Source organism: Eleginops maclovinus, chromosome 2 (assembly GCF_036324505.1).
Source record: "Eleginops maclovinus isolate JMC-PN-2008 ecotype Puerto Natales chromosome 2, JC_Emac_rtc_rv5, whole genome shotgun sequence".
Classification (NCBI taxonomy): Eukaryota; Metazoa; Chordata; class Actinopteri; order Perciformes; family Eleginopidae; genus Eleginops; species Eleginops maclovinus.
In genome coordinates, this window is record NC_086350.1 from 26,574,957 (window position 1) to 26,602,743 (window position 27,787).

At 43.3% G+C, this 27,787-nt stretch overlaps 1 protein-coding gene and 1 long non-coding RNA gene across 2 annotated transcripts in view; both read left to right on the forward strand.

The window, feature by feature from the left end:
* exoc3l1 (exocyst complex component 3-like 1) overlaps window positions 1–8,564 on the forward strand; it is a 30,678-nt gene extending 22,114 nt beyond the window's left edge. The window contains exons 12-15 of the mRNA XM_063876222.1: window positions 3,728–3,992; window positions 4,841–4,996; window positions 6,050–6,183; window positions 6,256–8,564. Coding sequence (XP_063732292.1) covers window positions 3,728–3,992; window positions 4,841–4,996; window positions 6,050–6,183; window positions 6,256–6,442 — 742 coding nt within the window. The 3' untranslated portion in view covers window positions 6,443–8,564. The remainder of the gene's footprint in view (window positions 1–3,727; window positions 3,993–4,840; window positions 4,997–6,049; window positions 6,184–6,255) is intronic.
* A 16,099-nt stretch (window positions 8,565–24,663) lies between these two features.
* LOC134875836 (uncharacterized) lies at window positions 24,664–25,428 on the forward strand. The gene is made up of 3 exons (XR_010167296.1): window positions 24,664–24,730; window positions 24,909–24,961; window positions 25,101–25,428. It is a non-coding gene; the product is annotated as an uncharacterized LOC134875836 (long non-coding RNA).
* The last annotated feature ends 2,359 nt before the right edge of the window (window positions 25,429–27,787 follow it).

Genomic DNA, 27,787 nt, shown 5'->3' on the forward strand with positions numbered 1-27,787 from the left:
CAAGTCTCAAGGCTGAAACCAGGTCAAAGCGTGGACGTGGGGTAAAACGCAGAGTAACAAGCAAGGGCAAAATCCCCTCAAACTGGCGGAACTTCCTATGAGACAGTGATAACAAAACTGAGCTGTTCAGGTTCCTGGCTGACAAGATTGCACATGTCTACACCCAACCCAACTTGGTCATCATTACCAAAGATGAAGATGTTGCCTGCAATGACACGATCAGCTTGGATGGGATAGAACCATGTAGTCACGAGGAAGCAGACACACGCATCTTCGTACATGCCAGGCATGCAGTGGAGGAGGGGAGCAAGGTCCCTATGGTTAAGGCCAGTGACACAGATGTCTTCATCATAGCAATCAGTGTTCTACCTCTCCTTCAACGGATTGGTTTGCTGCAGTTGTGGGTGTTCTTTGGCCAAGGATGCAACCTGAAGTGGTTTCCTATACATGACCTTTACACCTCTATCGGACTGGAAAAAAGCAAAGGAATACTCTTCTTTCATGCCTTCACTGGTTGCGATGTTGTTTCAGGCATCTGCAGCAAAGGGAAAAAGTCTGCATGGCAAACCTGGGATGTGTGTCTTAAGGCATCTGATGTCTTTGCCAATCTAAGCCAGTACCCACCAGCCGTAAGTGATGATGATCTGGAGGTCCTCGAGAAGTTTGTGGTGAAAATGTATGACAGGTCCAGTACAGTCGAATGTGTAGATGATGCCAGACTGGAAATGTTTGCTCGGAAATAGAGGCCTTATGAAGCCATTCCTCCAACTCGTGCAGCACTACTTCAGCATGTCAAGCGTGCTGCCTATCAAGCAGGCTGAATATGGAGTCAGACAATACTGCGCCAACCAGAGACAGAGAGTCCTGCTGACTGGGGATGGATAAAGAGTGGAGATACATGGAAGGTCTTCCGGACAACACTTCCACCCATTGCAGAGAGTTGCCAACAGCTGACCAAGTGTGGATGCCATTCAGAATGCCATGGAAGGTGCAAATGCTACCAATATGGTCTTACCTGCACAAGGCTATGTAGCTGCAAGTGTGAGGGTTAGGAAAAGTTCAAATTCCCTATACTTTTAGACACCAAGATCATCCAAATTGATCAAAGTGGTGAGATTATGTGTCAAATGTCCCCATTTACAAGTCTGCATGGCGGCCATCTTCGAAAATCGGTGGCCATCTTGAATTTCAAGTTCTTTTTCAAAAGAGTAATGTCTAAGGGTATTTGTACCAAGTTCGGTGCTCGTATCACTATTTGAACGATTGTTTCACATACCTGCTCCACTATAGCTATGGCTGAACACTGCTCCATGCTGGCATGTGACCACATTGGGGAAGCATGTAAAGCTGCGTTCTCAGACTCCACTGCTGCTACTCATTTTAAAATGCACAGGACAAAGTGCACGGAGATGATTAAACGTTTTTTAGCACCATACTTTTTGAAAAAGCTGGCCACAGATGTCAGTGACCCAGCGTTTCAGCCTCCTCCTTGATGAGTCCACAGATGTTAATGTCTCTAAGTACCTGGGTGTTATGATAAGGTACTTTAGTGACACCAAACAGACAATTGTCTCAACATTTCTTGGGCTTATTGAGTTGGAGGGAGGAGATGCCAGATCTATAGCCTGAGCTGTTGTTGCTTTCCTGGAGAAGTGCTGTCTTCAAAAAGAGAAACTCCTGGGGATAGGGACTGACAATGCCTCTGTTATGACAGGGATTAATAATGGGGTCCATATAGTGCTGAAGGAGGAGTATGGCCTCAAAGATCTGGTTTTAATTCGCTGTGTGTGTCACTCTCTGCAGCTTGCTGTAAGTCATGCGTCCAATGACACCATCCCCTGTAGTGTGGAGTATTTGGTACGGGAGACTTATAAATGGTTTTCAGTGTCTCCAAAATGCAGAGAGGCTTACAAAGCAATATTTGAGACCACCAACTGTGGGGAGAAACCACTACAGATCACTGAGGTGTGTGCCACACGTTGGCTCTCCATAGAACCGGCGGTTTCCCCTCATTTAGGATCAAGTTAAGTGAACACTGCTACATGGCTGAGGTTTTATACTCCATGTACAGTGATCCTCAAAACATCCTGTATCTGACTTTTTTTAAGTCAGTGCTAGGCGAGGTACAGTTGGCCATCAGGGCTTTTGAGGGAGAGCAGGTAGATCCTCTGAAAGTTCTTGACAGCTTGTGAGTAGCAGGGTACTGAATCCACTGGCCAATATTGATGTCCTCAAAGAGCCAATTGATACATCAGTCCGAATCCGTACCTCGGTTACCTTTTCGAGTCGAAGGCAGCTGAGCTCTAGCTTGCGCCTGAGGAGATGAACAATGTCCGAAAGCGGTGTATAGCATTCACCATCACCCTCACTAAAGAGTTGAGAGTGAGACTGCCGGACAACATGGAAGCGCTGCAGTACATGTCAATTTTCAATGTGGAGGGAACTCTAAAGCACAATAAGAGCCTGGAGGAAATTGAAAAAATACTCAAGCTCCTTGGGTACTCTGCTGCAGAGATAGACAAGATTGTTCAGCAATGGCGTGCCATCCATCTTACCAAGTGGAATGAAACAAAAAACACAGTGGGCTTCTGGAGTGAGGTTTTGAAGTTCAGGAATGCAGCGGATATCAACCCAATCCAGGAACTTGCCATTGCTGCTGTGTCTCTGTTGGCCTTGCCACACTCGAATGCTGAAGTCGACAGATTATTCAGCCAGATGAGTTAGGTAAAAAGCAAGCTAAGAAATCGGTTGTCCTTGCAGACCCTTCACTCCATCCTGTATGTCCGATATGGTCTGAAGCTGTCTGGTGACGCTTGCTATGAGCACAAGCTGCCTGATGATGTTTTGGAGCTTTTTGGCACATCAGCTGCTTACTCATTTAAGTCAGCTCTCTCCGTTGCTGAAATAGAAAGCCTTGACCAAAATGAAGAGGACCCACTCTTTCTGTGAGCCAGCACAGCGTGTGTGTGTGTGTGTGTGGAGTGGGGTCAGAAAAACAAAGATAACATAAGGTTAGAAACTAAACCAAACTCAACCACCCCCCCCCAAAAAAAAAAAAACCTAAGTAACTGCCAGTGTCTCTTTTGGGTCACTTTGCCGGTCCCAAGCCCGGATAAAGGAGGAGGGTTGGACGTAGAGCTAGCAATTCCACTCCACATAACAGTCTTTTTATTAAATTTGATATTCTAACATTTAACAATGCAGGAAAAAACTGATTTATGTACAGTGTCCATTACAACTACATGCAAATGGGGAAATTATGCAAATTAGGCGATGACGTCATTTAGCGACTTTTAGGACAGCCAATAGCTACTTTTATTACTGAGGAGTTGGCAACACTGCATGCACAGAAGCTGTGTGAGAAGGGGAAAGGGGAGGGGCCGCGGTTGTCAGTTCACCTCTGAACTCGGAGGGGATCTCGCCCGGGGTGTAATTCCATGAAGAACCGTCAATGCATTCAGTAGTCCTGTACAGAGAACTGTAGTTCCCCACAGCAGACGCACATTAATAACGTCCGCTGGAACATCATAAATACGTGCAGTCTGATTCTGTTGAAGCCCGGTCGTATTTTCCTAAGTCCTTTTGAATTCTCCCATCCACTATTCCTTAACCCTGTGACATTTCATGCAAAGGTCAAGGAATAGTAGCTAGTAAAAGACGATAGGAGCTGATTTTTGGACAATTCAACCATCCCCCATCTTTAAAAAACCCTCTGTGTTCTCCACAGGAAGTCCACAGTAAGCCTGCAGCAGTCGTCCCGGTCCACAGGACAGTTCTCTCGGACTCCCCCTAACCCCCTGGCAGCTCTGGACCGGGCAGTGCGGCGGGCCTGCCGCCTGGTGATGGATCAGCTGTTGCTGGCTCTGCAGCCCCTGCTCCCAGGTCTGATGACCCGAACCTGGCTGGCCCAGGGAGACCCCACCCCCAAACTCTGCAGCATCCTGGAGCTTCACCTGGAGCTGTACGGCCGTGTGCGGCCCCCCTGCAGAGAGGTCCCAGCTTTACTCAGACCTGTGTTTTAGCTATAAGACAATTATAATCATAATGATAATCCATTTTGTTTTCTAAAAAATCAAAGACACTTTACTTCATCGAAACATAATCCAAACAACACACTTAATATATTTAAAACACGCCATTCATTTACAGATTAAAAGCAGTTCTGAAAAGATGAGATTTGATTTGGGATTTAAACATGGTGAGGTCGGGGCAGTTACGGATGTTTTTGGGGAGTGAGTTCCAGAGGGAGGGGGCAGCGACAGAGAAGGCTCTGTCCCCCCAGGTCAGGAGCCGTGTCCTGTGAAGAAGGAATTATCACTGGTACATCAGCGTTGTATGGTGGCCCTGAAGTGCAAGTTGAAACGACATTTCAAAAATCACTACAACGCTATCAATCAACCAATCACAGCAGTGTTTCTCCGGCTAGCTCTGTCCAATCACAAACAAGGAGTGTTCTCCCTAAAAGTATACCATTTCCGTAATCTTTGAAATGTTCTAGTGTTTTGTGAAATGTTGTTTTGACCTGCACTTGGATCTTCACACATTCAACTCTAAAGACATGTTTTTTGTTCAGAAAAAATGATCCCAAACTCCCAAAATGCATGAGTGCATGAAAGAACAACGTGTATGCCTGCAGGGTCTCTCCTTCAGCAATCGATCAATGTTTGTGTGGATATTTTATCTTTTCATTTCACTGTTTTCATCACAACATCTCTAAAAACACTTTGTGCAGCATAATATTTTGTAGGCTATCATCTGTGTGTAGATGTAAAAGACGTGTCCTCTGTTCTGAACCCTCTGTGTGTCCCCCCCGGCCTGCTGAACCCCTGTGTGTGTGCAGCGCCTACAGGAGGAGGCGCAGTGGCTGCTGGTGGTGGAGTACGTGCGGGCTTTGATGCAGAAGAAGCTGGTGTGTCGCAGCGCTGAGGAGAGGAGGCAGCTCGCCCAGCAGATGGTTCAGGACGATCAGCATTTCAGAGACATCCTCCACGGCCTGGTGAGGAGGAAAACACACTCTCACACTTTGATTTATCATGCTGTGCTACAGATCAGGTACGAAGGATTTCTCAGAGGCTGATTGGACGGCAAAATAAATAATCACCATTCAAAATGTAAAGCTACATGAATCCAAATTTGATCACAACATGGAAAAGTGCAATATCACAATCACATTAAGCCAAATATTTAGTCAAATCAAAATCTGTGACACAATCTGATGCAGAGAAGTCCCTGACTGCAAATGGTGTTATACAGACTTAATAAAACCTCCCTGTTTGGTACAGATCCATCTAAAAAAACCCACAATATCCTATTTTTTATGTATTTGTGATGATATCGAGAATTATACTGCATAAATAATAATTCCCCTTGGTCATATCCGGTTACGATATCTGTCAAACATATATCGTATCATATATTTGTTATTTTTTAAGTCAGTCAAAATCAACTTTATTGTCAATCTTTCCATTAGTGTGTACAGACAGAACGTTCCGAGGTATATAAAAAAAAGGAAAAGTAAAAATATACAATATGTATATAGAATATGTATACATTCACTCCTATACACCCAACTTATATATAAATATACATATACACACATGAAAGGGCATAAATAACACAATATATACAAAATAACACAACAAAAACAAACAGTTCCTTCAGAAGTACGAGGTTGGATATATTAAGAAATGTACATGGGGCAAAGGATTGTGCAAATTATTGTCCATAGCAGGGTAAAAAAAGGGTCTGGTGCTGGATTTCTGTGTCTGTGTGTGTGTGTGGGGGTTGTTAAAGTCCAGGTCCAGGGAGAGGTGAGAGGGAGGGGAGAGTTCAGCATTCTGACAACCTGGTGGAAACAGCTGTTTTCATTCGGTTGATGCTCAACCTCAGGAACAGCTCCAGTCATTTTAGATTTAACAATACAACGTGTGTGTGTGTGTGTGTGTGTGTGTGTGTGTGTGTGTGTGTGTGTGTGTGTGTGTGTGTGTGTGTGTGTGTGTGTGTGTGTGTGTGTGTGTGTGTGTGTGTGTGTGTGTGTGTGTGTGTGTAGGACGGAGAAGGCTCAGTTCCTGAAGTGAACCCTCTCGCCTTACTGCCCGTCCTGGCTGACTTCATCAGACTGAAAGACCCCAACATGCTGACTCTGGAGGTCTCTGGACTGGCAGCCAAATACCCCGACATCAGGTAACATGACCCCCCCTCTATAAAAATATTTATTAGAATGAGTTTTTTATGACCTTGTTTTCCTTTCCTCAGTGAAGAGCATGTGAGTGTGCTGCTGGATGTCCGTGGTGATGTCTCCAGGGACGTCAGAGGGGCCGTACTGGACCTGTTGGAGCAGAGTGCCCCACCTCTCCCTGCAGGGTATCGGCCCATCTTTACTGACATCCTGGTGCCTCCCTCCATCATGGCCTTTTGTCTGCCTACAGCCAAGTGTGCATGACGTTAACTCAGACTGCCCCGATGGACTCCTTCTGACTACAGCCAGCAGGAGCAAACAGCTGGCTCCTCCTGCTGAGTCATGTTGCTCAGTGTCTGAGTCTGCCACTTGGTATTCATCGAGGGAGCATCCACCCACACCACTCCCACTGGGAGCTGCACAGTTCCTCCATCACTCTCTTCTTTTGTCACTGGAGTACAGGGAGGGTTCAGGGTCCTAAGGGCAATATGTGTTGAGTGAGGGTAGTGACTAGGGTGAACAGGTGTCCCGCTTTGAGGGACTTCACAGCATTTTGATCATTTGTCCTAGACATTTAGCCGATGTCCCGCATTAGATTGACAGTTGTCCATTTCAAACTTGGTTTTTATCCAAAGGTGTTTAGAAAACACGAGAGGGCTTTCACCATTAGCTGTGTCAGATGTGTTGCTATGGAGGGCAACTCCCAGAGAGTTTTTGTGAGCTTCAGCAGAATTTCTTTTCAATTGCGCACATAAGTGAATACGTTTTGAAGCGATACTTCCCCGAAACTCACAAGAAACGCCAGGATAGACATTGTTTCAATCCAAACTAGCTCCTAGCAACGCAGTAACATGTCCAGCACCGTCCCGTACAAAGGTACTCTTTGTCATACATATGGCTTGTTGGCCCCTGGTCACCCCAGTAGTGACACATTTTCTTTTCCTTCCCCTACAATTGACCAAAGACTAAACCTGGTTACTCTCTGGTCCTTGTCTGACTTTTCAGAATGTGTGAGCCACTACAGCGGACCAGAGTGATGCGGTGAAGTATTTTTGTAGGGCATCCCGCATCGCAAGCACTCCCTTGCCAAAAAGCAATGAGTATTTCTTTATTGGATATAGGATAATTGCAGAAAGTAAGATATGTGGCAAACACAGACTAGGTTATAAACGAACTACATGACTTCAGCCATGCTAAGCTGAACGCGGCTAATGCTTGGCGTTATGACGTTAAGCAGTCTTATTTAGACACTTGCTTCTGATTATTCAGGTGGGTATTTACGTAGTATTTCATATCATAAAAAAAACTTGCGCTTGTGTTATCCACAGATCTTATTTCAGGCTTCTAACAACAAACACATTAAAGAAAATGTTGAAGGAACCGGATGTTGTAATTTATTTTCACCTTTTAGGATTCCTGCACCACTCTAGCGGTTACATGGTAAAATAATATCTTCTGCTCTGATTTACAGTACCTGAACAAGAAGCGTTTACTCAGAAACCCTGGAACATGCTGTCAGTAACTTCTCATAGCTTCATCACACGTCTCCATGTATGCCAACTTGGCTGAGGCGTGATGAAGTTACACAGATGATGCAACCTTACAGGCTCAGCTCACTGAACACATTGAGAGTACATTTGAGCTGCAGATACAAAAGAAACTCAGCCCACAAAACTGTTCGCATGGCCACATATTACTGCTGAAAGTGTGTCTTCGAAAAGCCATATCAGTTGACATCCATCACAACCAAGTAGCACGATAGAGATTATCAATAAGAAATGTGTGGCACTTCCTGAATCCTTTCGACCAATCATTGAAAACACTGCCAGACAGCTCTAGAAGCTGTCAGATATTCAGGGTGGACTCGTATATATTCTTTCCGAATGTATTCAAATGTAAAGACTGAGGCTTCCTGCCAAAGAAATTGGATTTGTGGTGTATTTGGTAAAAAGCCAAACAGTGGTCACAATATGACAAACTAAAAAGTGTTTGTTGACGTTTGTTACAGATGAACGCGATGTATCAGTTATACTGTTAGAATATAAAGAGTGTTTTATCTAAGGGTCACACCAGTGCAGTCTGCAACTTTTCAGTGAGGACTGCAAACTAATCTTCCCTGAGCAACTTGGGCTACTAATTCATTACTTTTACATAACGATCAATCTTCCATGATACTGTCTTGTGTATTGTATTTGTCCAATTTTAACTTGTTCATATTGGGTTTTTTATTTCACATTTTGGAATGTATTTATTGTATTTATGTATTATTTTCCCGCTGTTCCCTTTTGAACAGTGTTTCCTGTTACTTCTAAAGATATTTCCCTTGTTCTGGTTACATGTCAGAAGCCCATTGTAAACTGTAAAATGCTTAAATAAATGTTTTTAAATAAAAGTTTTGTCATGTATTATGATTACTTGAAATAAAATCCAGTCGGGAAGAATAACGTAATTCTGATCTGATGTATGTTATATAAATCCAGTAGGAATATAAAGTGCCTTCTTAAAGCAACTGCTGTTTGTCAACAGCATTTACTGACTCAAAAGAAATAACAAAAATACAAAACGTCAAACTAGAATACCTACGCTTAAAATACTTAAACTAGAACTGCAAAACTGAAACCCAATGAAAAAATAAGAACATTAACTACAACTAGAGGATGATCTACAGATATTCTTCTTATTTTAGCTCTTTTCTCTGGTGGATTTTGGTTCTGTGGAAATTTCACACAAAGAGGAGGATGGACTCGCCCCCCACACAGACTGTTCCAGTAAACGTGGGACGGTCCATGAAGTAGAGGCGGAAGGAACTTAAATTACATTTCTATGATCCCTAGTGATTGGAAAGGTGTTTAATGTATATATTGTATTAAGTGCTATGTTTAGAATTTCTAAAGGTGTTCTCTTTAACAAAACAATTATAATAAGATCAATACCTTCAAAGTTTATATTAAATGTGATAGTTATATTTGAATTATTTATCCACAACACACAAACCATGAGCTTCAATACAGGTCTACATTGGTTACTTAAAAACTTGCCCTGATTAAAAAAAAGTAGTAAACTTGATAGAAGTAAATAAGTTTGACTTAATATTTAGTAGAAATATAAAATATTTATTAGAAATGTATAAATAGTTAACTGCATAACACAAGTCTTGTTAGTCAATATCTCTATGAATTCATGTTTAAACACCACAAGCACTTTTATTCCTCTCATGTTCTATATCAGGGGGGTCCAAACTGCTCTCACTGAGGGCCCGAAAAACAGATGAAGGGCTGGGCCCCTCACTACAGGTGAGATATATTGCTTCATAGCCAAATGTAGGTAAATTATTGTTGATACTTGAACATTCTTTAAGAATAAAACAGCCTACAGCTCTCCATAGTGTTTCATTTATTTTGTTAGAAAAGTGTTGCAGCTCATCCCTTAAAACAGGAGCCTCAGATTGTTATAATAAGGGTCTATTCCAAGCTTGTTATCTGAAAAAAGTTATTCAGCTTTTTTTCAAATCAACTTACATTTGTTAGAAAATGTCTTTATTTTAATTTTTTTGAAAAGTGGGTTTTTACATATATTTAAGAAGTACAATACAAGACAAGCTTCATGTGTGGGCCATATTCCAGGATACTATTTCAAGTTGCTGAAGGCCAATTCAAAATGGACTACGGGCCACATCTGGCACCAGGCCGTAGTTTGGACACTTCTGTTCAATAGATTATAAACATCAGTAGCTTGGATTCAAGCCTACAATCTTTGGACATGTGTTCTGCCTCCAGATGTCATCAATTCACTTTGTCTTAAAAAAACAACAACCGTATAAATAGTTTGAAATGCTTCAGAAGGGAAATTGGGAGCCAGAGACTAGTTGTTCTCCTTCCTATTCAGCGCCCTCTGTGGACGAAGGACTCACACTAAAAGTTTAAGGCCCCGGGTAGGCGAATTCTCCACCAAGTCCCTATTCCCTGATCAAAGCCCGAGTCTTCTATTTCCCAGTTCCAGCATGACTCTAACTATGCCAGTGATGCTGAGCTGTTGGCTGCTGCAGGTAATACTATGCTCATATGAAAATGAAATGACATTGAATTGCTAGTTTTTTGCTTGCGTTATGTGAAATTCATTATTGTAAAGCAATGCACTTAATAACCTTTTTGTGCGTGTGTGTGTGTGGCATGTGTTTTGCAGAAAGTCTCCTGGACGAGTTCGAGGTGTCGGTCTCCACGCAGCTCACCACCTTGGGAGAGCTCACTCCCGCTGCCAGCCAGGACACCTGCCAACAGGCCCGGACCTTCAGCCCCAGTAGAGCCCTCTGCCTCTGCCAACATCCAGCTGGAGGGTTGGCAGTAGTTTTGGGAGCAGCCTCCTGCGTCTGCCCAAGCCCTTGGCATTGCCACACCAACATTACGGACTGTGTGACAGGCCGTCCAAGTACAAGAATGCCAAAGATGAGACCATGGAGAGGAAGTTGTTGAAGGACAAGATGAAGTTCCATCCAACCCCACCTCCTGTGTCCATCAAGGGAGCAGTGCCCAACATGCTGGCGTTCTTCACGACCCCTGCCTTCTTCTGGCGGCCAGTTGGTGTGATGAAGACCATGATCCACTGCCCCAACACCAACTGCCCTGCGCCGCCTGGGGAATACCTGGAGAAGAAGGGCTTCGGCAGCTACGCCAGGCAAGTGTGTGGCATGACATACAATTATACCCTCCTGACGGAGAAACTGAAATACCCACACTGTGAGAGGATCAGGAAGACGTCGGCGACACACAACGATGAAGGTGAGGATGAGGTGGAGACTCATGCACAACAGCAGCAGTACATGTGGCTGGCGTACAGTCCCAAGATCCTGATGAACCTCACCCCGGCCATCAGAAGCATGTTTCCTGCCATCCTGTGCGGGAAGCGTGCCATCGACAGAGGAGTGGTCACCCTGCTGAGCGACCGACTCAACGCCCTCTCCATGACCAAGGTGCAGCGACTCCTGCAGCAGGATCACAACGAGTGGTACATGGAGCGGCGTGACCTGTACCAGACTCTGCTCTACGAGGCCCACACAGCTGGATCTTTGGCGTCATCATCATCGTCATCTCAGAGGGGCATCCTGTCCTTTGTGAAACCTGCCGGCACCTACACCCCTCCCATTCCCCAGTCTCCCCTTCCATCTGCTCGCGTGCTGAGGCGTGCACATCTGATCATGGAGATGGAAAAGATGCCCGTCTACCGCAACCAAACTCTCAGCGTGACCGGAGAAATCCTCTGCATCGACGGCACAAGAAAGGCATGTATACAGTTGTTAATTAAGACAACACAATGAATGTTTTGATTTTGTCTTTTATAATAGGCTCTCAAGAAGATCTACGGCGACATCACCAGCGTGTTGAATGAGTGGGGCCAGTTCGTGACGACGGTGGTGGTGGCAGCCGAGTCCGAGGGGTGCTACGCGCGCATGGCCAGAGGTCTGATGGCCTGGTTTAAACGTACCAAAGCTCCTGCACCAAAAGTCATATATGCAGACAACAACTGCTGCCGGTATGTTCAATAACAATTTAATAATTTACAAAACACCTGGATGAAACATGTAACAACAATAACATCCACACAATTGATCTGATGTCTGGTTTCAGGGACAGTGGATCGTCCTTCCTGGAGACTCTGTTCAGTGACTGGGTGCAGAGGGGGGCTGTGGTCAGACTGGACATCAGATACTGGCTGCACCGCTGGGCTGCGTTGTCATCAAGCAGAGCCACGCCAAGTACGGGGCCTTCACGAGTGCCATGGCAGGTGCGGTGCTCGCCTACAACAAGGGGGACCAGGCAGTCAGGAGTGGCAACTAGGAGTTGTACGCCAGGTACTCGAACGAGGAGATGATCGCCTTCCTCAAGTCCCACCAGATAACGTCCTATGTCAGGCGCATTACCCGGGGGGTTGAGGTAAGCGTAACATTGAGAATGTGTCATATTAATGCCACTCTTATATAATTTATGTAAAATCAGTAAGAGTAACCACACACTCAAATGTTTGGGATATATATACACTGTGTTACTGGAGACTGCCTCAGTCATTGAGTCCATCATTGTCGAGTTCAAGGGACCAGCAGGCCTCGACATTGATGGAATCCACCTCTTCAAGTACACTGAGGCTGTTGATTCGCACTCGGCAACGGCAAGCAAGCATCTCGGATGCATGCAGGTGGGTTCATTTCTATGTCTGGTACTCATCATGTATCATTTGTAAAGACCATCTAAACTAACACGGCAATATTTCAAATGGACACCAGAAACTAGCCAAAAGCTGTGCATTGTGTTGTGTTTTACAGGATCCCCCTGGTACTCAGCTGTACGTGGCTGTGAAGGCTGTGGTGCTGAACGGCGTGCGGCTGAACAAGTACAGGTGCCGCCGAGGCAGCAACTCTCTGGAGGGGTTGCACGCACATCTGTACAACGCCATTCCTTCACAAAGATGTGGCATCATGCCATTCCAAGTGACTAATGAAAAAGAAAACACAACAAAGCAAACACTTTCAGTCATTCAGGATTTTTAAAATTCATCACATCACCTCTGTCAAGCATATACAATAATACATCAAATGTGTTTCATACAATGTGTTTCAGGTGTACCTGATTGCGTTCGCCGTGCAGTGGAACGCCAGGATGGAATCCCTCCGGGTGGCTGGCCGTCAGGGTCGGCAGACGACGTGCGTGGACGCACGGCAGATCCAGCGCATGACTCAGCAGGCCGAGGTGCTCTTTGGCAAGGAGCATGTGCTGGAGCCAAACTTCGCCGCTCCTCTGCCCTACCCTGAGGAGTAGCCTACGAGAACCCGGACGAGGAGGAGCTCCTTGGTGTCGAGTATGCCATGTGCCAGTCCACTGCATTCACTGCAAGACAGTACTACGCACAGAAAGGTACAGCATGCTTACATACATACAAGTGATCTTAAGTACTTGTTGTAACTGCCTGGGCACGTTGTACTTATCACACTTATTACCTGTTTGCAGCTGAGGAAGAGCAGTCTCGTGATGAGGAGGAGGAGTCGGCAGCAACAGCAGCGGTGGCTGAAGAGGAGGACAAGGAGCTGGCTGATGAGGGTGTCGACGTGTCGGAGGAGGACCCAATAGACAGCGTCTGTGGGAAACACGCCGTCCTCACGCAGACAGAGCAGGTGGAGGAGGAGGATTGCCCCGCTCTGCAGGACGTTCTTGTGACCCAGCGGCATCTCCATCTGCCAGAAATAGAGGAAATGGAGGCACTGGCCTTGCTGCTTCTGGAGCTGGCAGATGACAGTGACCACCACCTCGTGCCAGTCGACCTCAGGCAGAAAATTGTCGCCGCCGCCGGTTCTCTCCACGAGCAGGACAAGACCTCCGCCAACTTTGTCAAAAAGTATGACTCCAGGTGGGGCTACACCCTGTTTGGCTGTTGCCTTGGAGCTGACACCTCCGAGAGCAGCGCGGCTCAGAAGACAAAGTTTGGCTGGATGAGGTACCCTCAGGCAGCACAGGTGTCAGAGGACAGCTGTCTGCTCTACCTCCTCATCAAGATGCTCAAGAACCGCCCACCCTCCAATCACTTTGCCTCTCCCAGCAAAGTCACTGCTTCTATAAAGGGGCAGTACAAGCGGATTGCTGACCGAGTGAGAGACGATCCCATTCTCTGCGGCTTCTCCATCCCGCTGCCGAACATCAACAGCAAGTCCACCTCCAACTTCTTTACGAGGGAGGAGAAGAAGGCCAACTACAGGGCAACGGTAATGCCCAAAGCCAAGCCTCAACAGACAGTGCTGTCTGATCAACCGCTGCCCAAAGCTCCTGCTCTGCCGTCGTCACTACCGCCACCAGACAGACCTCAAGTGCAGTACTAACAGCCTCACCATGTCGCTGGGAAAAGGCGTGGTGAGAAGCGGAGGTAAGCTGCTTAAGCACTTCACTTGTGTTTTGCGTGGAGAGCAAAGGGTTAATGCACCTAAATGTATACTCATGATCTCCTGTGTTTTAAACATTTGCAGGTTGGACTTTGAAGAGCCAGAGCCAGGGCCTTCGCACTGGCCCATCCAGCCAAAGCCTGCTGCCGCCGACTGCTGCGTGCCACCCGCAGTTTCAGCAGCACCGGTACTCCTGGTGATTCCAGCCCAGCCACAGGCTCGACAAGGAACTGGAGAAGAGGAATATCAATTGACACTTTACCTCACCTGTGCCCTTTCCTCATGTCATGCCTGGATACTTTGCGCACTCTGGTCTGAAATCTGAAAAAAAGCGCACTACTATGTTTCTGTTTTCAAATGCTATTCCTGCTGTTGAAAAAAATGTTATTTATCACATTATATTTGTATATTTATAATATAGTTATTTATAAATTATATTTTATTGCTTGATTTATTAATATATAATATTAACATATATTTAATATAATTAATTAAAATAATTAGTAATACATTAAAGTGCTGTAAATACACTTTGTATATATAATTGAATAAATAATGTATTATTTATATTGTTTAGAAATTATATTTAGATACAATTAAAATATAATGTCATATTATTAATAAAAACTCTTAATAGTATTTGAAAGGGTCTGTGCTTCTTACCTGGTGTTTGCATAATTGTATTAAAATACAGTAGTTAAACTTCTGCTATGATGCCTCGATGCATCCACAATCATCAAGAAAGCCCCTTGGGATTTGGCCAACCTGGTAATCAGAGCACAAGTAAAAATCTGTAAGAATACTTACCTGAGTTACTGTACTTACCTGGAGCAAATCCATTTAAAACCTGTGTGAAAAGTACAGTAACTCAGGCAAGTATTCTCAGAAAAAAGTGTCTTCAGACAGATCTTAAAGGCAGTCTCTTCAGATAAGCACTATACCTGAATCGATTGCCTTTAAGATCTGTGTGAAGACACTGTTATCTGAGTTAAAGTTCTGCCCTGTTGGAAAATAAAACTTACCTGCTACAGCTTGATCATCTGGTCTCTTCCATAAAGGTATAAGCGTTCAGGAAATATATGGTTCATGAGGTGTAATCTGTTTCCCCTAAATTGTGATGGCCTAAATGTCATTAGTTCTTTAAAAGATGAAATTTAAATCTGCTCGCATCCGAAATCCGATCCCGAGCCATGATTCTGCTCAACCCAGGATCAGTATTAGGGACTTGGGGGGGGTCGTGGGGCGTTCCCAGGCCGTTCCCAGGCGGTGTCCTATCCAATTACTGACCCGGCCCGACCCTGCTTAGCTTCCGAGATCGGGTGTGTTTTTTTAAATCTTTTATTATGAAAATAGACAAATTTATATTTTATCACACTTATTTCCACAATAGAACACACATTTTATTTATTCATTCAGTGGCTTCCAGGTTAGCAAAAATCATAAAAATAATAAAGAAACACCACAACATATGATGCTTAAACCAACAACAAATAAAAACAAACATAATGATTACTTGAGTTAACCAAAGACAATTAAAACACCATTAACCAGCCACATCATTATACATGCTTAAAATTATATTTAAAATCCCCATCATTGATTTCAATTAAAGTGCATCCCTCCACAAAGTCCCCCAAAAACAGTTCCTTGTCCAGGTATCCATACAGGAGATCAATGTCTTTTCAAATCGTTCCAAAAAGATCCACGAGCCCTTCCCTCATAATGTGCTATATTCCTCCTTATTTTAACGGCATGCTTTGTGTGGCTCAGTACAAATTCTAAATATTCACATTGCATTCACTCCAAACAACCACAGCTCCTTCCATTCCAGTGTCCTTTCACTCCAACATTGGCTTATTATTTATTTCATTCTTAAATACTCTTCCAGTCCACTACATTCAGCAAACTCATACATACATGTTTTCCACTCTCCACCTTCACATCAAACGTGCTAATCAATAAATCATTAAAGACCCTATTGTGCCCAAGTAAAAAATCAAAGTGCCTATCCCATTAATAAATCCCTATCTGTGACTTCATCCACTACCACCTGTACCCTCATAAACCCCGGTACAAACTCATATACTAAGTCCCTAACCCTCCTCATCCCCGCTCTCCACATCGGCAGAACTGAATAAGGAACACCACTCATGAGTGATCCTCAGGTTGAGAGTGGCTGCTCCCACACTCTCCCCATGCACTCATTACTTCCCTTTGATAAGCACTCATTCCGCTCATCCATCCTTTTTTAAAAACCATAAAAATAGCACTGTCCCCACATTTATTTATGATATCAACAAGAAAGACCTTCCAAAAAGGGTCTTTATTATTTAAATACCTGATCACTTTTACCCTTATAGCTTTTCAAGTTAATTTGTTTTAATCTTCCATCCTTATATTCATTTTCCATTACTTATTTTGCAATCCTCACCCCCCTCCCATCCCAAATTAAATCACTAATTAACCTATTTCTTTAAACACCCTCTCTAGAACATCTAAAAACAGTATAGCTAACCAGCTAACTCGTTAACCCATTCATCACAATTATGTTCCCTCTTAATTTCAGCTTCCTTATTTTCCAAAAACTCAAAGTTCTTTTAATAATATTTACTATCCCTTCATACTGTGTCCCTACCCTCTCTTTCCTTTATCCCCAAGTGTATTTCAAGCACCCCAAAATAATCTCTCCTTTAGCCCTAATCTTTCCTCACCTATATACATCATCTCTGATTCCTCTATATTACCCTACCATACAATTCTACACTATGCAAAACCTCCCTAACACTTTCCCTGTCCCCAACTGTTATTGTAATATCATCTGCATATCGGTAACCTAAACTAACCCTTCCTCCTGGCACCTCCACTCCTTTAATGTTCTGTTTAGCTGCAGTAGAGCCGCCAGGGGCTCTAAATCTATTGTACTCTGCTTTAAAACACCCCCCCACCTGCCTTCTTGAAAATACCCGCTCATTACAGTTTTTTTCAATTGCTAAAACACTTTTTTTGAAAGCAGGGCTCATTTCTTCAAAATACTAAACACAATTCACAAAACCACACACTCAAAGTGGAAAACACCTCGTATATCTTGCAAAATGAAGCACTGCACCCAAAACTACATAAACACTTACCAAAACCAAACTTTAACACCAAATGGCACACACTTCATTCACACCACAAGGCACTTTGTCCAACAAACTACACACAGATGTGATCAATCTAAAGCACACTCATCTTTTGGGCCTTTTTCTGTATGGGGAGAATTCTGCTCCAAAGAAATATTTGCAGAAACACAAATATTCTGTTGAAACAAACCTCCTTTATTTTTCTATAAAACTAATGAGCGCAACATGCATGCACAGCACATACAGTTATAGTTGTGTGAACAAAAATGTGCACAACATCAAAGACAGGAAATGGAAATGAAAACTTTGAGGGAAAATGTAAAAACATTTTTAAAAAAGAGGTAATATAAGTATTTTGAATCACATGCGTACTTATTCTGGTCAGAGGTTTTTGATTTCAGATTTCAAATTAATCTCATGATGATGCATTCTGAATAAATGACTTCTCTAACTCAACTTTGTTTGAATTCAAATGAGATATCAAGCACAGAATTAAAAAATGAACGCCTGTTATTGCAAACTGGATTCTATCGATGATAGTCACAAACAGCTGCATAATCTTACAGTTTTTTACAGTTGCTAAGACACTAAAATGACATGCATAGCACACTTATTTAAACTGACACACAGAGAGCAAAACCTCTTCTCAAGTCTCCAAAACTCTAAACACATTTTCTGCTTTACACACATTTTGCAATCCAAAATGAATGCACTGAACACGGTTCTCTGCATAAGACACAACAATCTGACACAAAGTCACATGTTTGCCATATCAAAACACTGCCATTCAAAATAACACTTCATGAGCTAATTGGCCAAAAGATGTGCCACCTGGCCAAACACCTCAATGCTTAATTGTTAGCACTTCAATCAGGAAGTAAGCACTATAAAAGCACCACAGGTGAGCATCTTTGTTTTACAACAACAATGGAAAACGTTGCAGAGAGAGGAAGAGGAAGGGGGAGAATGAGAGGAGGAGGAAGAGTGAGAGGTAGGGGTAGAGCTGGAAGAGGAGTTCATGGCCAAAGACAACAACTTTCAAATGAAATCAAAGCAACCTGAGTTGATCATGTCATCAACCATGGGCTGACAATGCGAGAGGCTTGACAGAGTTCAGCCCAACTTGAGCCGTTTTACTGTCGCCTCTGTCATCCGGACATTTAGACTGGAGCACAGGTATGCAACCAACATTTCTTTCACACTTTGTAGCACACGCCATTTCATAGTGAATCAGTTGGGTGACACCTGTTTACTTCATGAATGGCTGATGTCATACACTTACTGTACACATTTCCTGTATCATTTACTCTACTGTGGGGGAAATATCTTCAGGCTGCAGTGCCCTATGTTTTAGTTTTGTTGTTTTTCTAAAGGACTGAGAGACGCAACCATGGTGGAGGAAGGGGCCTAATGTTCACCGGGGTACAGGAAGCTGCCATTGTAAACTTGGTTTTGGAAAGTAATGAAATCAGATTACTGTAAGAGATATTCAAAGTCACATCATCCAAGACAACACCGTATTCAACAACATTCAACAAGTCAGTTTGTCCACATTGGCTCGCGTTCTCGAGCGAAACCAAATCAGTATGAAACAACTTTATAAGGTGCCTTTTGAGAGAAACTCTCAAAGAAACAAAGAGCTCAGAAGAGCATATGTGGATGTGAGTACAATATTGACTACAGTACACTACATGCAACATGGTTTCCCAGTGTACTGATAACACCAAGTTGACTGATGTTTGTTCTTTGTTTCTAGGGAGTTCTGGAAAGGGATGCTCGTGCAATCCCGCATGAGTTCATCTTTGTAGATGAGGCTGGGTTCAACTTAGCAAAGACCAGAAGAAGGGGAAGGAACGTCATTGGCCACAGAGCCATTATAGATGTTCCTGGCCAACGTGGTGAGAACATCACAATGTGCACTGCCATCTCCAATACGCATGGTGTCCTCCACCGTCATGCCAACCTTGGACCATACAACACAGCCCATTGTCTCACATTTCTGGACAGACTCCACAATATTCTCATACCACGTATGAATGATGCAGAGCATCGAAGAAACAGGTATGTTATAGTATGGGACAACGTGAGCTTTCATCGTGCAGCCCCAGTCCAAACCTGGTTTGCTGACCACCCACCATTTGTCGTGCAATACCTCCCACCATACTCACCATTTTTGAACCCCATAGAAGAGTTCTTTTCAGCATGGCGGTGGAAGGTTTACGACCGGCAGCCCTTTGTGCGCATGCCTCTTTTGCAGGCTATGGAAGAGGAATGTGATGAAATTGATGTGGGTGCGATTCAGGGATAGATAAGGCACTCAAGGCGCTTCTTCTCTCGATGTCTGGCAAGGGAAGATATTGCCTGTGATGTGGACGAGGCATTGTGGCCAGATCCAGCTATGCGGCAAAATGCTGCCTAATTACAGTATTTTTCTCAGTATTTTCAAATATATCCTAACAGTTCTCAAAATCATTTTTAATAATGCTATAATTACGTCTGATATTTACATCATAAATCTAAAGGCTTTTAATGGCTCCAATGCCCTTCTTTCAGAGGAGGTTGAACTTAGTTTGATCTGGAATCTTCCAGCTGGCCTTTTGAGTTGGTGTTAGTGAAATGAGATCTTTAGTTTTACAATAAAGATTCCTACTGATCTTTTCCCCCTGTATTTAATTGTTAATTCTCTCATTTACTGTCGCATCAGGGAACATTACAACAATACTGAAAAAGTGTTATGAAACATTTTATTAATTTACAGTTTCAACAGATATAGAAATCTTTTTAGGAGGAATAGTTGTGTCATCTGGGTGGATCAAATGTATTTTACCATCATTCTCAACATATAGAGTGAGACCTCTAGAGATTAACTTTGGGAAAATCCTGTATGATACAAAACCTGCCTCCATACTCAACATGCAGGAGTTCTGATCACTCTGATCCTCTGCTGCCATGTTCTCGCAAGTCCCAATACAATGCTTTTTTTTAATGAGTGGTATTATTTTCATCACACCTTCTACTGTAGTAAAATGAATATGTGCAGGCAAAGTGAAGACCGTAGGTACAGTGGAACAGCAGAGGCAGAGAGGGTCTTCACACAGGAGAGAGAAGGAGCTTCAGACCAGATCAAAAAACTGACTGACCAGTTCCATGGCCTTCCTCCAGAGAATGCTGTGAGCTGGCTTTGAGTTAGCAGACAGAAACAACATCCTGTAGCAAACAACTCAGGTTTGCTGAGGTCAATTGCTCATTTTACCCCCAGATGACTTAATCTACCCCTTGACTCGGATCAATTTACAGATGGGGTAAATTAAGCCACAAGGCCACTATTCTTTGAGAAGTCATATTCTCATAACCCTTTTAGTCTTTTTAGCATTCAAATTGTTGTTATTGTGTAGTGCCCTACTAATTTCTGTTTACATTTTCATTTATAAAGAAATGAAAAGGGTTATAGAGATGTGTATTGACATGTCGTTTTGTTTCGTCACCAAGTTACAAGAAGAGTAGCCTACATTCATTGTCAGTTATTCGTTAAGTTGCCATATTTGCTATGTTTTAGAAGTCCTTGAAGCACATATTTGTATTGGTTGGTAGAGGTGTCAGTTTTTTAGCGAACAAATCAGAGTTCAGTTTTATAACCTACCGGGTTTGAGAAGAGGGGGGACTTAAGTTGGAGTGGCGCGAAAAGGAGTGAGAGGCAACGACGGAGAAGTTAAGACGGGAGGAAAAGGTCTTTATTTATTTTGTGTTATTAATGTTAACAATAATCTAGAAGTACTGTTGTGTGTTCGAGTGCCTGGGAGAAGAGCGTGGAACCCATTTGGTGACAAACTCACAAGACTATGCAAAACTGCGAGACTGTATGCTAACTGTAGCAACGGCTAAGTTAGCCTCATGTTTAGCTGCGTTGTCCGGAGTCCGGGTTTATTGTTTTAGTAGTTGAACAGTATAGATGTAATCTTAAGAGACTCGTGTGCCTGCCTGCTGCCGTTGACAGAAGAAGGACATCGGGCCAACAGGAGGACTACGCGGGACTGTTTCATCGGGGAGATACGTCTATGGATCGGCCGTGTGGAGGGAATATGAGCTCCATCTAGTGCGCCAACAAGGGTAGCATTCAGCCTTTCTCAAACTTTTTCAGTCAGGGCACCTTTCAAAAGTGCATAAAATCTCAAGGCACCCCAATGTAAAATATGATTAAAAACGACACTGCATAACTGCATAGCCTAAACATAAATGCAAATGTCCTGTTTATTTAGACGGGACAGTAAAGTGCAACACGAACTGTGAATAATAATAATGATAATAACAACTTTATAGGAACTTTATCTAGCAGCACCTTTAAAAACACAGAAGTGCTTCACAAAACAATAAACCAGTCACAATTGTCATAAAACCACAAGAATATAAGCAAGCACTCAACAACAAATTGAGACCAGGAGAACTCCAATGAAGTGCAGGATGCAGTTAAAATAAAATATAGGGGGTAGACATGACAACAAATAAATACAATGAGATACAATGAATAAGATAAGAAAAAGATGCAGGTTTAAAAAATGTCATCATAGTCCTTGTTTCCATCCGTGTTTCCATCCGTGCCATCCGCGCACCTACACACACACACACACACACACACACACACACACAATAATCCACAATGAGAGAGGAAGAGAGAGAGAGGTCGACGTGCGCGCAGAGCGCAGGCACGCTCTCACACTTACACAAACAAGCCGCAATTGAGAGAGAGGAGGGGTTTTGACTCACCATCAGTGGGAGACGTGAGCCTGGTGCGACGCACACAACCGCCCTATCCTAGCAGGGATGGATGAGAGGCAGACACGGAGCTACTGGTCCACAGTCCTCAGGCGCTCCCTGTACTTGTTCTTGATGTATGTCAGGCTTGAAAAGCTCAGTTCGCACAGATAAGTTGTGGAGAAGGGTAGCAAAATAGCAACAGCGCTACTTGAGGCCATTGGGTACTCTTTTTCCACTGATATCCAAAACCTGTCCAATTCCATGTCACCAAATCTCATTTTCAATGTGCGGCCTTCCCTGATCTCCATCAGTTGCTCCTGCGTTGGCAGTGACAGGTCCTTTGCGCTCTCCAGTGCGCTTGAACTCCAAGGATCACGGACCCAGTCAAACTGAGCGTAAGATTCCGATGGAAAATAATGACTAAAACGCTCCTCGAGAGATTTCAGATGCTGGGCTATGAGGGCAGAAAGTGTGCTGCTGTTTACATGCGCGTTGCACAGGGGAAACATATCCAGCCTGCCCTGTCCCACAAAGGATCGCCAGAGCGTGAGCTTAGATCTGAAGCCACGCAGTTTGTCAGATGAGGAGAGGAGGTTTTCTTCTTTGCCTTGCATTTTAATGTTCAGCTCATTGAGGTGCTTAAAGATGTCAGCCAAATACGCGAGTTTTACGCACCATTGTCCATCTGCGAGCAGCTCTGCATATGCATTTTTCTCTTCTGTCAAGAAAACTCTGAGTTCTTCTCTTAACTCGTACAATCGGCCCAAAACCTTCCCTCGCGACAACCAGCGGACGGCTGTGTGTAACAACAAGCTCTGATGCTCTGCGCCCATTTCCTCACAAAGAATGGAAAACAGGCGGCTCTTTAACGGGCGCGCCTTTATGAAATTAACAATATCCACTGCTCTGTCCAGTACGTCGGAAAGTTCTTTTGGGAGCGTCTTTGCGGCAAGTGCCTCTCTGTGAAGGAAGCAGTGGGTTGTTCGGATGTCTGGGTTTTGCGCTTTGGCCCTGCTAATGAAACCTCTGGCACAGCCAGTCATTGCAGCCGCACCATCAGTACAGATACTAATGCAGTTTTTCCAACTCAATCCTCCATTTTCAAGATACTCAGTTGTCACACGATACATTTCTTCTCCTGTCGTTTTGTTTGGTAGCAGTTTGCAAAATAAAAAGTTCTCTCTAACACGGTCCCCATCCACAAACCGAACATTTGCCAAGAGCTGCGCGTGCCCACTCACGTCTGTTGACTCGTCAAGTTGTAAAGAGAAAGGTCCACTTGTCTTGATTTTCCCCAAAACCACATCTTCAATATCCACTGACATGTCGTTGATTCGCCTCCCTATTGTAGAATTCGACAGTGGGACCGTTGCTATTTCTTTTGCAGCTTGAGGCCCTAGCATTTTGTTCACGATTGCTGTACATGCTGGCATAATTACAGTCTCTGCAATAGTGTGGGGCGTCTTTGTTTTAGCCACTATTTCAGCTACGAGGTAGCTAGCTTCCAGTGCTTTCTCTGAGACTTTTGCAGATTTAATCATCATTTGTTTTTGACGGCTATGCTGACTTTTCATTCAAACAAAATATTCAGCATCCTTGTCAGCAAGTGATGGATGATTAGTGGTCAGGTGTCTTTTAAGTTTGCTCGGAACCATCCCTTCGTTTGACAGTTTCATGCCACATATTAAGCACAAAGGGAGAGGACATGCTGGATCCCCAGTACTGACGAAGCCAAATTTGAGGTAACTGTCATTGTATGTCCTCTTTTTAGCCTTACTGTTAGCGCCTACCTTTGTGACATTTGATGCAGACTCAGAGCTGGTGGACGAAGGCTCGCATGCAGGCTGAGGCTCCATGTTACAGTCAATCATGTCCGGTTCTTGTGGGGCTTTTCTTTGAAAAAAGGATCCATGCTGTTGTTGCTTGCTCTTTTTGAAACTAAATGTATTTTCGCGGTTAAATCAAACAATGCGCTGCGCTGGCATCTGACCCCGGTGGGCGGGTCCGCGAGTCAGATTTTAAAATGTAAAATGTTTTCAAATAAAAATGATATATATTATCAACATTAATTTACAATGTTAGTAATCCATTAGTAGGTCAAATAATGTATTTATGTATTCACATCTTTTTTTTTAATTGGGGGGGGATTTTTTTATTTTTTATGTCAGAATACGTACTTTTTTGGGCGGCACCCCTGACACAGTCGGGGGGCACCCCAGTGTGCCGCGGCACCCACTTTGAGAAAGGCTGCTCTAGAGAATTAGATGTTGTGGTCTCAGTGGCACTGATCAGAGGGGGATTTGTTTGCTGGTGGATCACCTGGATTGTCCCCAAATCCAGAAGATCATTGGTAGAATTCAGATTGAAGAATTCATTGCCAAAATCTTGGTCCATGTGTTGCAGTCTGATGTTGCCCTTCAACCCAAACGTAGTCTTTATCTCGCTGAGAAGGGCATCTAGTGACCCTGGTAATGCCATTTGGAACAGTCAGTTTTTATTTCAAGAAAGAAATACAGAGTCAGACTGAAATCCATCACTGAAGTAAGTCTAAGTGGATCTTATCTATACATATTTAGGATTTTGTGTTTTCATATACATACATGTTGTTTTAACATTGTAGTTTGAGTAGTTTAATGTAACTTTTTTTAATATTAGGCTTTAAACACTGACAATAATTTATGTTATGTTATACAGATTGTCAAACGCAAGTCAACCATGGACATCCGGTACAGCCCATACCAAAAAAAGGCTGGGACAATGGTAAGTCTCTTCTCTGCTTTATAGCTGAAAACTGCATACACATTCACAAAATCATATACATCCATGCTATTTTATGTCAAGGCCACAACATATTACATACAACTACAACTGTGAAATGATGTGCTCCCAAACTATCATCAATAAACAAATAAACTAACAAAAAGGAAATCTTTTCTAGGCAAATGACCATCAGCTGAACATCAGGGCTCACAGAAGAGATCAAACTGACAGGTAAGTGTAGCATTAGAGTCCAATAACTTCACATTTAAGATCCCAAAGATGAGATCTGGATTGATTGTTGTAGTAATAGCTTTTAACAAAGTGTGCTAACTAATGTTTTGACATAAACATGTCTTTATCTGACTTTTAGCAGAAACCGCAGCTTTCAAAAGCCAGCCACTATGGGTCACCAAAGCAGGGACTACTACTATGGACACTCTGATGCCAAGACGCTCCCCCTGCCTCCAGGGCCCCCATCTGCCCACCAAAAGATGAACTTAAAGAGGAGTGATGGGAAAAAATACCCGCATGACGTTACGATGTCTCCTGCTCCTGCCTACACTGGGAAAATCAAAAGCAAGATGTTTCAAAACCTAAAAGCTATGAGAGGAGGATGTTCTCCAATGGAGGTTGACCCACCTCAGAAGCGTCCCAATCGGATGTCTCAAGATGTTATGATGTCTCCTGCTCCTGCCTACACTGGGAAAATCAAAAGCAAGATGTTTCGAAACCAAAAAGCTATGAGAGGAAGATGTTCTCCAATGGAGGTTGACCGAGATGTGGAAATGAGTCCGGCTGCCGCTGTGTTCAACACAAGGAACACAAATACATTCCAACAACGTCAGCCCAGAAGGCGTAGTCCAATGGAGGTTAACCCAGCTCCAAAGCGTCCCAAGCGGATGTCCCGAAATATGGAAAAGCATCCAGCTGCCGCTGCGTTCAACACAAGGAACACAAATACATTCCAACAACGTCAGCCCAGAAGGCGTAGTCCAAAGGAAACGTGTACAGTAAGTGTATGACATCAGCCATTCATGAAGTAAACAGGTGTCACCCAACTGATACACTATGAAATGGCGTGTGCTACAAAGTGTGAAAGAAATGTTGGTTGCATACCTGTGCTCCAGTCTAAATGTCCGGATGACAGAGGCGACAGTAAAACAGCTCAAGTTGGGCTGAACTCTGTCAAGCCTCTCGCATTGTCAGCCCATGGTTGATGACATGATCAACTCAGGTTGCTTAGATTTCATTTGAAAGTTGGCCATGAGCTCCTCTACCAGCTATACCCCTACCTCTCACTCTTCCTCCTCCTCTCATTCTCCCCCTTCCTCTTCCTCTCTCTGCGACGTTTTCCATTGTTGTTGTAAAACAAAGATGCTCACCTGTGGTGCTTTTATAGTGCTTACTTCCTGATTGAAGTGCTAACAATTAAGCATTGAGGTGTTTGGCCAGGTGGCACATCTTTTGGATTGCAAAATGTGTGTAAAGCAGAAAATGTGTTCAGAGTTTTGGAGACTTGAGAAGAGGTTTTGCTCTCTGTGTGTCAGTTTAAATAATTGTGCTATGCATGTCATTTTAGTGTCTTAGCAACTGTAAAAAACTGTAATAAACCATATTTTTTCCAGTGGAACCAAACAACATCTCTGTGCGTGCTTTTGGAAAAGTGTGTGTTGGACGCCGTCACGTAACCTCATTTTGCTTCAGAAAGTTTCAAAGCCAAGATTAGCCACTTCATCAGGAAGCAGGACCGGTCAAACATAATTCAACAAGTTACAAAAACTCCAACACTTTGTCCAAACATCAGGCAGAGACACTGAGAAAGAGACACTGCGGCACAAACGTCTTTGGACTTGTTTTTATTTACTCTTTTTTTTGCATTTTAAGAAAGTATTTCATTACAAGACACACATAACAAAATAAACACTTAGATACACAAATGAACTACACAACAATCGACAAATCAGAATAATAATAATAATTCATTAACACAAATTGAAATACTCTATCAGAGGTAGCTTACACATAATGGATGCAACAGTAATACTAATGCGTGCATTCATTTTCAGATCCTACCTCCTCATTATAAATGTTTTGTGGTTTTTTTACCCATTTTTCCATCTTTCCTCAAAAATAGGATCTTGATTCTCAGGGTTATTTTCTCCATTCCATAAATCAAATTCACTCGATTCATCCATTGTGATTTAAACGTCTCCTATCATCCAAAATGCACTTTTTAATGTCTTTAAAGCTCCCCTGTGTGTTAAGAGACGCAGAAAGTGTCAGCAAAAATGGCTCTCTCTCTTGCCCTCCTGATCCATGTATGTGCAAGCTGCTCCAAAAAATGGATGAGTTAGGTTTCAGTTCATACGGGAAGTTCATTTTTGACGTCACTTGTGCTGCATGCGCAAATTACAACTTCAGGGTCGGATTCAGGATCACAAATGAACCCTTGCACCGCTGAGTTTCAGCCGGTGGACATTGTGAAAGGAAAGAGCCAAAAACACTTCGGCAAGGGGCGTGGCCAGCAGCAGCTCGTTTGCATTTAAAGCTACAGACACAGCATCAGCACTTTTGTAACAGGACTGAAACAGAGGGGTATGAGTCATGCTATAGTTCATGGTCGGTTTGGTATTTCAGCCAATCAGGGCACCCGGCTAGTTTCTGAGGCGAGAAACACCCAGACAGTGGAGAGGCCTCAGCGGACAGCTCTACCAAGCTGGTCTGGCAAAGTTATTTCCAAACAACAATTCGATGCAAGAGCAGCATCTGAATAGTTATTGCAAAGTGATTTCACAAAACTGTATGAGGTTAGGTCAGTGGTTCCCAAACGTTTTCACTCAGGCCCCCCTTGGGTAATTGGAATTATTTTCAACCTGCAGTATGCAATGTCATTCAAACTAGCTGCACCTTTACCAGCTCTGAGAACACTTTAATGATCATAATTATAAAACATATCAGATATATTATTCTGGAATGGATCTGCACAATGACTACTTTCCTGTCGCTACTTTAAGTACATTTTGATGAGAATACTGCTGTACTTTTACTTGAGTGACA